General features: G+C 49.5%; 1 protein-coding gene across 6 annotated transcripts in view; it reads right to left on the bottom strand.

Annotated features, from left to right (window-relative positions):
• Window positions 1-16,876, bottom strand: part of TRAF7 (TNF receptor associated factor 7) — a 44,084-nt gene that overhangs the window by 12,660 nt on the left and 14,548 nt on the right. For 3 of the 6 annotated variants that reach the window (XM_067534150.1, XM_067534152.1, XM_067534151.1), the window contains 6 exons: window positions 11,545-11,663; window positions 11,252-11,309; window positions 9,565-9,656; window positions 4,531-4,647; window positions 2,594-2,686; window positions 751-784 (listed from right to left, as the gene is read on the bottom strand). In XM_067534150.1, coding sequence (XP_067390251.1) covers window positions 751-784; window positions 2,594-2,686; window positions 4,531-4,647; window positions 9,565-9,656; window positions 11,252-11,309; window positions 11,545-11,625 — 475 coding nt within the window. In that variant the 5' untranslated portion in view covers window positions 11,626-11,663. Of the gene's footprint in view, window positions 1-750; window positions 785-2,593; window positions 2,687-4,530; window positions 4,648-4,865; window positions 6,189-9,564; window positions 9,657-11,054; window positions 11,310-11,544; window positions 11,664-16,876 lie in introns of those variants that run through there. The other 3 variants (XM_067534154.1, XM_067534153.1, XM_067534156.1) reach the window with 3 other exon arrangements.

The raw sequence follows: 16,876 nt of genomic DNA, 5'->3' as shown, positions 1-16,876 counted from the left end.
AAGGTGCTTAACTTTTGGATTGACTCTAAAATCAGTGGCTAGCGCAGCTGGCACTAACTGCTGGCTGAGGTTCTCTTTTATTGGACTAACTTCTGTTGGGGAGAGAGATGAGCTTTCGAGCCTCAGAAGTTGGTCCAATAAAAGAGCTTCCCTCACCCACCTTGCTTCTCTAATATCATGGGACTGACCTGGCGAGGAGGACACGGCATACAGCCATAGGAGGAAAGGAGGCATTTGTGACATCTCTGTCAAAACACCTATCAATTATTCCCAGGAGCGCGGCTGAACGGAGTACTAGCTTGTCCCCTCTGGGGATCAAAGGTCAAACTACTTGGGTCATTTATGGTCCTGGAGATTATCCACCCCGTATTCCTGACCAGGACTTTGGAGACGTTGCCCCTAGGGAATCCACTCCAGACTATGCTGAATCCATGCTGCAATGGGGCTTGGAGAACTCAGCGAGAGCTACCTGGATGCCAACCCAGCGGAGATCTGACCAATAAAGCTCAGAGCTATGTACTTCCCCACTGAGCTCCGGGGCCTTGATCTGAGGAGCTACCAGAGGCCTGGGACACAACTGGTCCCTTGATGTGAGCATGGGGGATCCATGCTAGATCCTAGCAGGCTTTAAGGCTGACGTGCTGCAATATTTAAAGGAGGAAGAGATGAACTGATTGCCAGACTGCAAGGCCCAGAGAGGCGGTCGGGAGAGGTGTCGAGGGCATTATCCAAGGAAGGTTTTGTACTCACCAGATGTTAAGGCACATCTTCTGCAAAACGTGTGCTGCGAAGGGAAAGAGGAACAGCCCTTGTTAGACTCTGCACTACCAGACAAATAATCCTGGGGGGAAAGGTGGGCGGACCAGGCTGTCAGAGGCCAGGCCCCTGGGAGTGTGGGCCACAGCAGATATGCTCCCTGTTCTGTACCATAACATGCCCCTGCGTCCACCCAAACACATACCATGAGAAATCAAGCAGTGTGAGAACAGCCAGATAGCACAACCAGACAAAGAACCACAGCAGGGGCCTGACCTGCAGAGGGACTGCGCACCTGCACTGAATGCAGCAGGATTTGCTCTGCACCATGCTGAATCTCGTGCGCTGATTCCTCTAACCCTGAAGACCAACCTGGATTTCCTTCCCCTCACCCCCATTATAATACAGAAATTACAGGAGTAACAATTTATGAAAGAAGCATCCAAAGGTGAAAAATACAGTTTAGCCTTTTCCCCCTTGGGCTGTACTACTTGGCAAATTGATCTGTCCGCACCCATTCCATCCACCTGGAGCGCTTTTATGTCTGGCCAAAGCAGAGCGAGCGGTGCTGTTAGAAGAATGGAAAAGTGGTTTATAACCAGCCATGTTAAAGGCTTTAGAAATCGTTAGCGTTTAAACCACGACATCTACATTTCTCCTCGTGCAATGGAAACCTGCAGCAACTAAAGCAACTCACTCAATCTCAGGCTAAAGCTAACAGAAAAAGAGAAAAACCAACGCTGCAGCATTCCACTGGGTTCAAATTGCACCCGGTAGGTTCTGCGGCGTCTGCGACAGGGCCAGAACTTGGCATCGTAACTTGAGAATTTGCAAGTTATTATCACAGCAATACATTATCTGCATCTCTGCTGTGGCTTCCCTTTCCTGCCTTGCACAGCTGCATTCTCCCTCTGGACCTGCCAAACAAGAGCTGCAAATGAAACCAGTTGGTTTCCTGCAGCAGAGGGTTTTTCCCCCCCATATTAACTAGTAAATCTCAGAGTCTTCCTGAGGGGTTGCTGGCTGGAACAGTAACATGGGCACTGTGTACAGAGAGGCAAGCTTCCTGGCTGGCTGAAAAATAACAAACTTCAAATAAAGAGAGATAATGTCACCATTATCTTAATAATAACCCTGCTATGTGCTTCTCTGGTTATAGATCTAACTAGGCTCCCACAGCACTTTACAAGCATTAGAGAATTATACCCCCAACACTGCCACAAAGACATATTCCTTTTGCAGGTGGCATAGAAGCAGGAATAATGTACAGCTACTATTAAAATAATAAAATGGAGTATATAAAAATAATTAATAATACTTTGCACTTCTACTGTGCCTTTCATCTGAGGGTCTCAAAGCCTTTTAAAAGTATTAACTAAATTAAGCCTGATGCCACACTGGGTAGATAGGGAACACTCTATCCAGCGCTAAAATGCAGCCATGTCTGGGGTGGAACGCAGCAGCCATTTACTGGAATGCAGAAACGCTCCCCAGCAAAGCTGCTCAGGACCGGAAGTGAAGGGTCACAAACCCAACTGAAATAAGATTGGAACATGCGCTATGAAAAGTGCCAGGGGATTTTTAACCATCTTTAATCTGATCTGACAGACAGCACCGTTGGCAACACAGCGCCTCCGCGAGGCATTGGTTCAGAACAGACTATCGGGTGACAAAGCCACTTACTAATCATCAACATCTTTCATGGAGCACCCTGGGTTTTCCTGGAAGGTCTCCCCTCATCCAAGCACAGACCCAGCTTGGCTTCCAAGATCTGATGGTCACCACACTGTTAATTCACAAAGCCCATGTTAGTGACGTGGAAAGAGGACTTCCTTACCCCACAGGTTGTGATGACTGGATCTTTAAACACACTACAACACAACTGGCAGCAGAGTTTCACTGATGGCTGCTCGGCAAACACCAGGGGTTCCTGAACACAAAGAAAGACCAAGGGTGAAGTCAGGAGCTTCTCCACAGTTACAATGCAACCACCTTCCTGCCCTGCAGGGAGCAGAGTTTTGAGGCCACGTCTACACTACAAAATTAAGCCAACTTAACTTAGGTTGGCATGCAGCCGCTGCAGTAATTACATCGCTCCCGCGTGTCTACACGCTTGCTCCTTGCCTCACCGGGAGTGCTAATATCGATTGTACCGTCAGCGTGGGATGGCTCCGGAAAGCCAGTAACAGCCGATGGAAGTAACGCAGCATCTACACTGACACTGCAGCGACAGACTCTCTGCCGGCCATGGAGGTGGAGTTCTGAAGATGGCGCAGCGGGGTGGTTACATGGGCAGGTGCGACATTTCAGTGTGGACACTCCATAGCTAGATCAACGTAAGCTGCCTTGCGCCTGTCGTGTAGGCCAGACCTCGGTCTGCTTCTGCAGCTGTGTGTCAAACACCAGCAATGCAGCCTCAGGGCTAGTGAGGAGACAAGAGACCAAAGCTTCCTAACAGATCACCAGGGCTACAAGGTCTCGTTCGACTTCCCTCATCTCCTGCTGAAGTTTAATTTCAATGGGTCAGCTTCTGGGGGGTGAGCCTCCGGAGACCCTTAGCCACCACTCCCTTCACTGGGAACTAGGGGTACTCAGCATCTGGCAGGGTCAGCTGGTGTAAGACTGAAGTCAGTGGAGCTGTGCCAGTTTACCCCAGCAGAGACTTTGGCTCATAGTTTACAAGGCTGACGGAGTCCTTAGGGACTGCTCAACTAGGCAGGAGCACCTGGTCGAATCGTGGCCGTACTGAAGCAGCGAGTGAGAGCTTAGACCTTCCAGGTGAAACAGCCTCTGACTTACTGACACCTCACATTCAAAAGTGATTTAGAAACAATATATCCTCCCCCCATGTATCTGAGCTGTCCAAAGGAAAGGAGATTTCTCTGCCTCCAGCAATACATGGGACTTTGCTTCTACCACGATGGGCAGTAGCGCTGCTTTAGTTTTCCAGTTAGACTGGAAGCTCAGGGGCTCGGGAGCAGTATTCCCTGGCTGCAAGGAGCACAGCCTCAGAGGTCAAAGCAGAACAAGAGGTAAGTATTGATCAACATTTCAGACCAGTCACTTACGATTCAATATATATTGCTCCGAGAAACTAAGCCTGAACACACTAGGATTTTGGAGGCACACACACATTTGCCCAATCCTTGAACCAGACATGGCCTGGCCTTGGGGATGTTTAAGTCTGGATGCCGTCTCTGTGACACAGGTTCATCTCTTGTTAACGCTTGTAAGAATAAGGCCCCGATCCCGTACTGCGCTCCAAACTGATAAATCCCCGTATCCACACAGAGCTGGAGTGAAATCCAAGGGACTCCATGCAGCGCTAACTGCAGGACTGGGCCTAAGACAGCGATGACTACGTGGCACTGCCACCCACAGCTAGAATGATAACATAACCCTGTCCCTTCTGTAGCACCCTTCCTCAGAGCTAGGATCTCCATGCACTTCAGAGATGTGAATCAGTGAAACCTCGCAGCTCTCCAGTGAGGTAGGTCAGGATTATCATCACCCCCATTTTACAGATGGGGAAACTAAGGCAGAGGGAGATGAGGTGACTTGCTCACGGTGGCAGAGCAAGTCATTGGCAGAGCTGAGATTGGAACCCAGGAGTCCTGACTGCCAATCTCCTGACCAAACCGCTGGCTAACATTCGCTCCGAACAAGGAGTCTTCCATTTGAAGGACATATTCACCCACTGCAGGTTAGGCACAGAAGCCGTTTTGACACTGAATGTCTCCATTTTGCTTCTAAAGAAGACATCAAAATACTTACTGGTTCCTCCTCTTCCTCGTGGAGCGAGAAGGTCGAGCGCAAGGACATGTTGGACTCAGAATGTAAGGAGCGAATGGATATGGCGGAGTCAGAACGGCGTGGGGTGCTGATCGGCGGCTTCCACGTTAAAGACAAAAAACAACCCAGTTATTACAAGGAACACCACACTCCACAGAGCTTCCAAATCCCACCCTCCTCCACACAACAGCAGTTCCAGGGGCCCACGTGCTCTGCCAAATATCTGGCATGCCAGATTGCTTGGCCTAGACAAGTGTAAAACAGGACTGAAGTAGTATGTATCTCATCGCCAGTACAGTATGCATCACCTTACTCACCCACCAAACAGAGCTGGGCTCAGGAATCGCACAGGTCCAACATACGCCAATAAATTAAAATGCCAAGCATGCAACTTTCTTTAAGGTCCATTTGTGCAGTTATTTACTGCGCGTCCCTGTAGTGCCGTACCTAGGAATTCATCCTTAGCAGAAAGCTTAGTAAATCTGCCCCAGAGACAACTCCCAGGCTCTGCAGTTCCTATAATCTCTGCAGTAGCACTTGTTGTTTCACTCACTATCTAACTTCTGCCAAATGTCTTTGCGTAAGAGTGGAGACTTCCTTCAATTCAATTCAAGAACAGCCTTGCTTTGTTGCTTCCTGTTTGGGAGGGGAGAGCAAACTGGGGTTTGCATGCACCAATCCAGGCAGTCGCGCTAGCCACAGGGCTCTTTGGGATTGGCTTTGCAGGGGATGTTGCCACTGGAATATTAACCATCAGCCTGGCCCTTGGAGTTTCCAATTCAGCATTAAAGCAACAATGGAGAAAACTCTTCAGTACAGGAAGGCGGGGGGGAATGAACAGCCTATAGGACATGCACTATAGGACATCTCAGTGCAAAAGTGATACTGACAAACGGGAAACAGTTCAGAGAGGAGCAACAAAAACCTGCAGAGAGCAGGAGGGATGGATTGCTGGAGAAAAGACTGAAAGTGTTACACGTGCAAACTAGGGAAATCTACGAGGTGATATTACTATAAGATGGGTGCACAACAGGTTGAAAAAGGCTGTACTCAAAGAGGAGTTATCAACGGTTTGCTGTCAGGCTGTGAGGACGAATCTAGTGGTAGCCTGGTCCGGTATGATTCAACGTTTTTATTAATGACTTGGGTAGTGAAGTGGAGAGTATGATCATAAAACCTGCAGATGACACCAAGCTGGGAGATGTTGCAAGCACGTTGGAGAATGGCATAGAATTCAAAATGACTGTGACAAATCGGAGAACTGGCTTGAAATGAACAAGATAATATTTAATAAAGACAAGTGCAAAGTACTACACTTAAAAAGAAAAAAAGAAACCACACAACTAGAGAATGGGGAATACGTGGTTAGGCAGCAGGCCTGTGGAAGAGGATGTGGCGGTTATCGTGGATCACAAATTGAACAGGAGTCAAGTATGTGATGCAGTTGCGAAAAAGGCTAATATCATCCTGGGCTGTATTAACGGGATTGTCATGTGTAAGACATGGGAGGTCACTGTCCCGCTCTACTCAGCACTGGTGAGGCCCCAGCTAGAGAACTGGGTCCAGTTCTGGACAGCTCACTTTAGGAAAGATATAGACAAACTGGAGAGAGTCCAGAGGAGAGCAACAAAAAGACTAAAAAGTTTAGAAGACCTGACCTAGGATGAGAGGTCAAAATAACTGGGCATGTTTAGTCTTGAGAAAGGCAGACTGAGGGGAAGCTATTAACAGTCTCCATATACATGAAGGGCTGCTATAAAGAGGATGTTGATCAACTGCTCTCCAGATCCACTGAAGGCAGGACAAGCAGCAATGAGCTTCAGCTGCAGGTTAGTTATTATGAAATTATTTCTAACACTCAGGGTAGTTCCGCTCTGAAACAGGCTTCCAAGGGAGGCTGTGGCATCCCCATCACTGGAGGTTTGTAAAAATCGGTTGGACAAACACTTGTCAGGGATGGTTTAGGTGTACGTGGCCCTACCTCGGCACAGGGGCCTGGAGTAGATGATCTCTTGAGGTCCCTTCCAGCCCTGCATTCCCAGGCCTAGCTTGGCTCAAGAGTGGCGGAGAAGGGACAAGCAGAGGGTGTTTGGCCCTGCAAATATATGCACCAAAGGCTGATTCTGCAAGCCCTTACTCACATGAGTAATAACTGATGAGTTAACTCAGAATTTTTGAAGGGAAAAAGCTCACAACAGAGAGCAAAATCAATGTCTGTGGAGGTGACTTCTTCTAAGTAAATATTGACCAAGGTTTTGCCTATCCAAAAGCAGGCCGGAGGCATGCTCCCGCAGATAGGGCACTGGCCTAGCATTCAGGAGACCTGGACTTTATTCCCTGCTATGCTACCTTGGGCAAGTTCCCCTCCCACCCTTGGGCTTGTCTATTCAGATTGTAAGCGCTCTGGGGCAGGAATATCCTTCAGTATGCATGCGTGCAGCACCTTGCACAATGGGGCTGTGTTCTGGTGGGGCCTCCCGCTGCTACTGCAATAAAACTAAACTCAGCGTCCAGGGTGACAGACCAACCCGAATGTTGTCTGAGGGATGCACATGTACGCAACCCTACACAGAGCAAGGCTTTAACGTGCAAGGTTGTGACTGCAGGGCCTGCATGGCCCAGGGGCTTGCTACACAGCAGCGGTACTGCTTTGCACAGATTGGTTCTCCCAGAGGTGTGAGATGGACGAGGTCTGTTAGCAGAGGCTCTGTTCAGTCACTCCCTCCTCAGCCAAGGCAGGGGTGTTTCACACCACATCCTTCAAAATGTTATCCATTCCATCTTCAGATAACCTAAGCAATGGAGCTCCCACAATTTCCCTTCGTGGAGAATTAACAACCTAGCAGATTCAGGCACACGGGTGAAACCCCCAAAAAGCAGACTGGGAGCTGAGCAGCCATAGCCAAAGGCAGAAATAGGTCCACCATTGTCAAGTGTTTCCCAGTACTCAGCGTTAGCTATTAGGGCCCAGCTCTCATTTACACTAAGGCCACTTCACACTGTGCTGGGTGTGTAATGAAGCCTTAAAAAGAGGGTACATTTTGCACTCTCATTTTAAAGGCCTTTTACACTGCTAGAGCGGTGTAAATCAGCTGTGGTATAAATGAGAATCAGGCCATAGTTTGTACCCCAGTCCCATTCCTGCAGGCTAGGAAGATGCTGTGCCGTTTTCAGAACAGCCTTTGCTCATCCCCCAGCAGGATACGCAGCAGTTATCGCTCTGCCTGAAGACAGCACTTGGCTACTTCTGGTTTCGTTACCCGCAGTTTAAAAGAAAATGATCCTATTCCCAAGAGAGCTCTGGTTCGCCTCCACCCGCCTCTGGGATGGCTGATGAGACTTTGGTACCTTCTGAAGGGAAAGGAAGCTTTGCGCAAGGGTTAGCGAGAGTCAGGCTGGGATTTCAGGCACAGTCGTGGCTCTGCACTTCTCCTCATTCATAGCTCGTCACCAGCTTCCTGTGTTCGTTATTTTTATTGCTATTTTTGCTTCCTGACGTGTTGCACTGCAGGGAAGATGGCTTGCACATTTCTGCAGGGACTGTCGCTAGCTCTTCCGAGGTCTAGTTTGCTTCTGATTGGAGTTAGGAGCCCAACTTAGAAGGGGACCTAGGCAACTAACTCCCTTAGGCTCCTTTGAAAATCCCAGCCTGGATCTTTTTTCTGTCTGAATATTGTTAGGGTTTTAAAGGGTTTTAAAAGATGTTAGAGGAACGCTGAACATCGCATTCAAGAGCAGGGGAGGGGAGCAGAAGTAACGGACCAGATCCAAGGAACCAGTGGAGCTAGGCAAACATAGCCCTGCTAAGGATCTGGGCGCCAGCATCCTCAGTACCTAGAAAGATCAAGCCTTGAATCCCGCCCAGAACTATCTGTATCGAAATTAAAAAGGCAAAGTTCACTCAGACTAAAGTGGGTGTTTTGTTTGTTTGTTTGTTTGTTTCAAAACCCCTCCAGCTAAGTCTGCTTTAACCGCGTAGCTCTCCAACTGTGATAACCCCTGATCCCTCAGGAGGAAGCTCCTTGGAGATGTGTGTGATATGCGTGAGTCAGCCAGGTACAAACAGGGAGGTGCCGCTCTGCAAGGCTACCGGCAGACTTGGGAATGTGTTGGGTTTTTAGTTTTTTAAAGAACTTCATAGTGGGTCATTCGTGGTGGGGTAAAACGCGCTGACTCCAGTGGATGGGATGAATATGAAGGACAGCCCATTTGGCACAACCATTGCCTGTCTAGCTCTGATTCTGGTTCCAGATTTTCACTGTGTGGCGAGAGGCCCCCTCTAGGGGTGATAATCGGAAAAGTTTCCGTGGACGTAGCTACCTACCCGATTGGTGCTGCTGCGTCATTTAAAAGGGACCTGGTCCAGACTGGCAGGCCTCAACTGTGACCCCAAATCCTTAGAAAAACAGTTCTGTTTCAAGCCCTTCTCCGCCCAGGATAACCAAGGGACTCTCAGGGCAGAATGTTCCCACACAGCAGCTGATGCATGTGCGTGACTAGGTCTGTGGAGTTTGCAGCTGGTCTTCACAGCGCACAACTCTGGCACCTGCCTTTGAAAATTAGGCCCTTCATCCCCAAAAATAAGGCTGCAGCCTGAAGAATCCCACGCATACCTCAGCCCCTAGCTACAAACCCTGTGCAAACTGCAAGGGCCTGACAGACACACGGCCTAGTGGGCTGAGCACTAGCTAGGGGCAGCCACAAATTCGGAGGTGTAATCCGGACTCTGATATTGACCTTCAGCGAGCATGATCACCTCTCTGCCTGTCAAACAGGGACAGCGATACTAACCTGCCCAACCCACTGGTCCCTACTGCACCCCTCTGTATCTCCAATAAAGCAAGCAAAGACCAGCCAGGTCTAGCTGTGCCTACTGCCCTGGACTGTATAGGAACTGCACATGCACTGACAGAGACTCAGCTGGCAGAGGGCTCTCAAAGGGGATAATCGGAAAATGCCCTTCTCTTGTAACTCCCTGCTGTAGGATCCGAAAGGTCACTCCTGTTCAATACGTACCATGCCATCTTCCTCGTCTCGCGGGGAGTAGGTGAGCGTGCTGGATGAGGATGGAGTCCTCCGGTGCTGCTTAAAGGTATTGGTCCCGTCAGCTTTAAAGCAAAAGAAACAGTTAGGGGTTTTTCGCTGCGCCATTAAAGAGCAAGGGCTCTCTCTAACACCCCAGGGTGTCTCAGACTCTGCGGGGGCTCCCCAAGGGGAGCTGCTGGCATACCCAGGACAAACGAAAGAGAAGGAACAGGGAGTTCCCCACTTTCCCCTGGAGGTCACAGGAAGGGTAGCACAATCAATACCTTATGGTATGTGCTTCCTTTAGGGGAGCCGGCCCAGCAGAAAGATAAACTGACATTCTGCTAGACCTATAGGTTTAAAATAGCCTTCAAAGTGAGTCCCTCCCCCCGCCCCGCATTGCAAATCATTTACATCAGGGGAGCTCTGGATACTCCTGGGGCGCTAGGGACGGCTGCTATGACCGAAGTGGAGACGTTCATCTACAGATCAGCTTGTTACTGACTTACACAAAGGTTGCAAATGTAACTGCTCAAAAGTCAGGAAATGCCGCAGGTACAGCGGCAGGTATAACCTTAACTGTGCCCCCTTGGGAGCATGCAGCACGTGTGTGTTTCTTTCACGATGCCGTTGTCACCTGTAGGAGAGTCTGATCTTTGCTAAATCCAAAGCAGTTCTGTCAAGCCAAGCAAAGCCACTGGTCCTCCGTGAGGTCTATGTTCATGCCGTCCTCCTCCCCCATCTGGCTGTAGCCGTGTGTGGTGGGGGTGCTGCCTCTTTAAGGGATAATCTGGCGCTTCCAGCCAAGACAATGTGGGTGCAGTCAAGAAGCACCCTGCCCCGCCCTGGCGCTGGGCTATTTAAACAGGAAAAGGGAAGCCGAGCACTCAGGGGACCAGAAGACATGTTGGATGCTGCGGGTTGCAGGCCCCAGACACCAGCCTGGCCTAGACTGTTGTTTGCTGACTGTAAATTTGGTTGCTCCAACTCAGGGCTCTGAGGTAAGGGCCTTATGAATTCCAGCAAGCTGCTCCTTCCCTGACCTGATGCCTAAGGGATAGGGAGAAAGCCTGCCGGCTTCCCATAGCAACAAGAGAACTAGGAATCCTGCCAGCTGGGGTTGGTTTGGGGGCCTTCTTACAGGGGACTTTTGATTGGTTCTTTCTTGGATCCTGTGCACTTTTTTTTTTTTCTTTTTTTTTTAAATGGGAAAGTGCAGTCCCCACCCTCACCCCTCCTTGCTGAACTCAAATGGCTTGAGAGGATTTTGCTCAAACTGTCCCAAATAATTCACATTCAGGCAAAGAGCAAAGATAGAAAACATCAGCCCGAACAGCAAGCGCTTCGGAGGGTCACGAGGCGGGAACATTATTGGAACTGGGTATATAACGGACATGGCTATGCAGTCCTGGTATAGCAGGGGCTTCCCAGTAGCAGTGTGAAGTCTGATTAATGGGAAAGTATTTCCAAAGACACTTAACTCTATCCTGCCTGGTGATCAGATCCCTAGGATAAGTTGGGCTGGGACTGAATGTGACCAGAGACAGCATCTTGTTGCTTGTTGCGCAGTGACTAGCTTTGGTTCATTGCAAACTGTGCAGGGAAGGAAAATTCAGTAAGAGCAGTATGGAGCCATTCCGGCAAGACTGGAGTGGCTCCGTGGCTGCAAGACACTCACCCTTCGTGATGGTGGTCACAGCGGAATAGGCAGGCCCAAAAGTGGTTTCCATTCTTGTCTGAAATGCAGGCAGAATTAATGTCACCACGTGTCGATCTTGCACAGATTGGGGTTTGCTACTCAACGTTTGGTAAAATACATGAGAAGATTCCTAAGGTTTTATTTGTGGAGATTGCAACCCCAACGGTCAATTTTTCAATCACCTTCTTTATTTTGTCAAAATAAAGAGGAGGGCGTAAGAAGCCAGAAATATCCCCCTCCCCACCCACCTCTCGCCCCAGCTTTGCTCTTACCCCGTTAGTGTTATCGGAAGTAGTGATGTTTGCTGCGCCACTGGGGAAGCGATTGTAGCGAGCGCTCTTGTTTGAGCTCATAATCTAGACCAGCATTTATTAGTCATGGGAAGTTTGCTCTGGAGGAAGAACAAAAAGTTGAAGGGTTGGTTATTTTTGCAGGGGCAGAGGATGTCAGAAGAACGTCCGTCAAAGTTCTAAGTCCATGCATCACCTCTGACATCACGTCTCTTTAAAAGGTGCCAAGTTGATCATCCAAAAACTGAGACATCCAAAATCATTAGCCACTTCTAAAAATGTAGGAGGAAACAGACAGCTCTGAACTCAGAAGTCCACCTTAGGAAGACAGCATCCCACCAGTGACAATACACAGGAGTCTTTTTAAAGTATAAGATTCATGATGCTGCACCTCTCACCTATGACTGAGAAGAGATGCTCTCTCTGCAGAGCTTATTGATCTTTATCTTCCCATCCTGATCCTCTCCTCCTCCCCAACTCCATTAGCCCTTTCTCTCCCTCCTCGCCCACCTATATCCTCTTGCTACTTTCTTCCGCACCTGCTTGCTACTCTCCCACAATGCAGATCCTTTGCCACTTTCCCCTTCTCTCCCCCAGCCTCTTTTCCCTACACATGTAGCAGTCACGATGGGAAGGTGCAGCCGGAAATGGACCTCACATAAATGACCTTGCTATCCGCAAGGGAATGGCAGTCTGAGGAGTTTAAACAAGGCTGAGAGATCTAGAGCCACTTGGAAAAATGGCATGAGTATGAGAGAGAATGCTACTGTCCATGTCCCAAAGTGCTTTCTAAGACTCTGGACAATACAAACAACACCCCAGAAATGCAGCCACCCCAGGGTGGAGAGTGGCAGCAAGTATATAGGAGGGTACACAACAGCAGGAAGAGGGGAAATTTTGGCTACAGGTACTAGAGCAAATCGGATCTTACAAAAGCGGCAGGGGAGCTTTTGTGTCCCTAGAGAACAAGCGGGACCGCTGCCTTTAAAGCTACATCGAAGGAGCCTTGTACAGTGAAGTGTACACAGCGGATTGAGCTGACCTTGCCAGCACTGGTCCCAGGGCTTTCCGTTTACCCTTCAATACTGAGGCTTCGACCTCCCAAGCCACCTTTCCGGGACGTGGCAAAAACTCCATGTTCCATCCCAGCCAAGAGCTTTTATTAGGTAAGGTGTCAATTCTCCCATCTCCTCCCTACATCCAAACACGGGCTGGCACGGTTCCCTCGACCTGGCCGCATCACTCCGAGTCAGCTGGGGTGGAAGATGAGGGGGTCACTGCTGCTGAGATTTTCAAAGTAACCCCTGTGCCCAGAGGCAGAGTACGCTGCCTCCCCAGAACTCCCAGCTCAAGAAGCAGAGGGCCAAAATCCTTCTTCGCCACCAGACCTTAATGCTGGCCCCTCGTCAAGAGTGTGGCCAATAGAGGCCTGCTCCGGCCCTTGTGGGCAAATCAGTGGCAGTTCTGCTATTTTTTTTCTGTGCTGTGGAACTGGGTTTTCAAACCATGTCGTATGGGCTGGCCCTCTACAGGCAGAAAGGTTTTCTGTTTAGCTAGTATGTTTTTGTAAAAACAATGATTTCCTACATGGGCTCTGAGCTGCATGGCAGAGGACACCAAGAGAGAAATCTTTGTTCAATTAAAGGTTGGTGATTCCTGGATCTCGCTCGCAGTTCCAGCTCCGAAATGGCAGGCAAAGCTTGGACCGGCCAGCCCACGAAAGAGAAACTAACATTCCTTCCTCCTTCAGGACAAGAAGCTGCCAGCCTCCTGTTCTCTTATTCAGCTGCTTGAGCTATTTCACTAGGTTCAAATTTGCAGAGCCACACAATTGCCCACTAACAATCTTTAGAAATTCCAAGAGTTTGTTTTCTTTAGCATCGGCTGAAGCCCGATGCTGTCTGAACGTGTTTGGTGGCATGGAACCATTTCACTGTTTTAGCAAATTCCATGGGAAAAAGAGGCTGTTATGAAGGTATTTCTCCACCTTTTCAACAGATCGTTTCTGACTGGTTTGACACAAACCCTTTTGGAACTTAAAACTCACAGCAGTGCCCTCATTGTTTCGGCTCAACGGTGCGTGATCGCCAGGCTTTTTAATGTAGGGCTGGAGTCCTGGTTTGTTACCGCAGGGTTAGCGCAGTGTCCTGGGTCCCACTCCTGTGATGAGACCCTTGTGAGCAGATCTCAATGCTCATATGTACGCTCACTGACGTCAGGGAGCGCCATGTGGGTGTGGTTCTCACCCTGCGCGGATCAGGCCTTGGTTTGTAACAGTAGGGCAGCTCACGTGAGGGTGTTTGAAAACAGCAAAGCCCAGCCAACAACCACCAGACAGTGAGGTGTTTATCTGGCAGGTCCAGGAACCCATGTCAAGAAATGCATGAACACTTTTGTTGGCAGAGACGGGGACAGGACAGAGCAAATGAAGAGGCAAGCCTCCCTAACTGGTATTTCTGAGCCTCACTACTCAGAAAGATCACAATGACCTCACCGAAAGTAAAGCTGCATTTCCTCTCTCGGCCTAGGGGAGGTGACATCTTCCAGGCGAAAGGGTGCCAGGCTCTCCATTGCGTCACGCCCACAATCTCTCAGTGTAAAGAGGCACATCAAGTTGCGACAGGACCCCCATCCAAACTAACAAACGACTGGTGTGGAACAGACGTACGTTAAGCAGGAAACGCAAGTGCCTGATGTGAACCCGGTGCCTCGGGGCACTGGGAATGAGATGCAGAGTCTGCCACCTCGAGTTCACCAGTTCAGATTCGGACCAGGCTTGATGGAGAACTTTGTTACCCATCTGATGGCTATTCGGAAGCTTCCCGTACTACAGAGAAGCCATGCAGTATTGTACGTTAATTGCTCCAGTGATGGAAACCTCAGCGTGGGGGGCCATTACTGTGCAATACCATGGAAAACCCAGAGGGGGCACTCAGTTCAGTTTTGCATCACAGCAATTTCAGCAGAGCAGACAAGGAGGATTCACTGGGCCTTAGAGACAGAGCTGCCCCCATGAGTTTCCCCTTCCTTATCAAGGCTGTGGCGCTTCGATGCAGAGAACGCAGGGAAGCTTGCATTCCTGTGTCTGCTTGGTGGATAAAGAGGGGACTGCTGCAGCTGAAAGGCAAGACGCTTACCCAACTGTTAAAGAATCCTTGTTTGTGCAAGGCATAGTTAACCTCTGGTACTCGCTGCCACTGGATTACAGAGTCCAAGGGCCTAAGAGAACTCAGTGCATGATCAGACATTTGTACGGAGAAGAAGAACATCTGCAGTTTAATGAGACAGGACAAAAATAATTAAACTAAACAGGGACCTGACCCCTCTCATTTCAGGGCACGAGCCAACACGAACAGAGGATAGATAGGGAGAAGCACCCATGACGGCCAGTTGTGGCATATTTGGCCAACCTGGTTTTTCTGGTCCATTTCTCCAAAGCAGCCGGTATTAACCACTGAAGATGAGAGACTGGACTAGAGAGACCCCGGCTCTGGCAGCTCCTTTCATTCAGGACTTTGGTTTCCAGGGCTCTAAATCCAGCACCTGCCCTACGTCCATGTGAGCTCTTTGGGCAGGAGCTGTCTGCGTGCTGGGTTTGTATAGCACCGGTTCAACGGAGCACTAACTCGCACACCACCACAATACACACAACAAACTGTCTAAACTCACGTCAGAACATGTCTCTTGGGGTATGTCTACCCTACCAAGACTACACCGGCAAAGCTGTCACCGTAGCGAGGTTAGCATCACTACGCAGTGCAGATGCAGCCTACACCACCGGAAGGGTTTTTTCCCTCAGTGTAGGCACACCGCCTTTCTGAATGACAGGCGATGTTGACAGAAGCCCTCTTCTGTTCACACAGCTGTATCTCCATGTGGGGTTAAGTTGACACAGTCAGGGGTTTGGTTTCCTCACACCCCTCCCCTAGGGAGCTATGGCAACCTGACTGTTAAGTGTAGATCAGGCCTTATAAGCATGACAATAATGCAGGGCCCCCATATGTTTTATATTTAACATGCTGCTAGCGAGCCAATAGGAGATGACTCAGCCCCGCCTGACAGGACCCTTTGTACAGGTTTCAGGTTCCATGTTGCACAACTGTCAGATATTCAGAGTACAACAGTTCAGTCCTGGGAAAATAACTGTTCCCTAGAACTGAACTTTTGGAGCAGGCTGTGGTCTGAGAAAGCAAGAAACCGGAGACTGGTTTAAAAAGCAATTGTGGGATAATATTTTCCATAGCTTTGGAAGCAGTGCCTGGCCCCTTTCAAATGTCACATCCCAGAGGAGATGGTGAGAGTTAGCGGAGCTGTGGCGAGAACAAAAGGAACGGAGCAGCACTGCGCTGCTTCAATACAGAGATGAGCAGCGTTCAAAGCTGTGCTGCACGGCACCAAGAGGCTGGCAATTTGTCATTAGTATCTTTGTAGAGTACACCTTACAGAAATAAGTGATGTGGGCTTGTGGTTAAGGCACTGGGCTAAGACTCAGCAGACCAGGGTTCAAATCCCAGCTCTGCTACTAACTCCCTGGGTGACCTCAGGCAAACCTCTGAATCTCTCTGGCCAGTCATCTTTGAGAGTTTACAAACCCTGACTGTACTGTGCCTAGCACAATAGGGCTTCTAGGTGCTATTATAATAATAATTCAAACACATCCCTCCTCCCCGGCCGAGGGCCTTCCACACCCATGCCAGGATACTTTAGTGACCGTTGCTATCTCAGCCCCCACTGCAGTGTGGTTGACAGCGTGAGTGCAGATAGCTGGCCATCTGATGTTATTTAGGTTCAGTTCAGTGGAGTTTGTGCTGCCCACCCCCCCCCGCCCGAGTCCTTGCGCGTTTCTGACCTGCTCCACATCCCAGCAGAGAGGACAAGGGTTCAATGGGCAATTGCCTTGCAGGAACTGGGTAGGGAGCACTTGGGGGCTTGGGCACCCATGAAGTGTGGCAGCTGGTTTGGTATTTTGCAATCAGGAAGCAGTTGAGATTCTTGCTACTGGGGAGGGGATGTTTCTCCTTCCCCCTCCCCCTGTAGGGCAGGAGCGGAGGGGACTTAAATTTGGGGGAAAGGGTTTGAACTCGTGATTCCCCAACCTAGCAAACCTTGGGATCATCTACCTGCTCCACTGCCTTCCTTTCTAATATCCCCCACTGCATCCAACCGCAGGGGAGCAGCACACATGCTTGATGTTCCTCCCAAAGCAACAAGTGGTGTTAACAGAGCTGACATTTAAAGTGTTCTCATTAGCTTGCAGTGTGAACCAACACCCAGTGAGATGAAAAGAGGCAATCTGACCCCTCAGGGAGCATTT

The sequence above is a fragment of the Emydura macquarii genome, unplaced genomic scaffold, assembly GCF_026122565.2.
Source record: "Emydura macquarii macquarii isolate MOO-44397 ecotype Brisbane River unplaced genomic scaffold, CSIRO-AGI_Emac_v2 contig_3390, whole genome shotgun sequence".
Classification (NCBI taxonomy): domain Eukaryota; kingdom Metazoa; phylum Chordata; order Testudines; family Chelidae; genus Emydura; species Emydura macquarii.
Note: the sequence above shows the minus strand (reverse complement) of the source record. Positions and strands in the feature narration are given on the sequence as shown.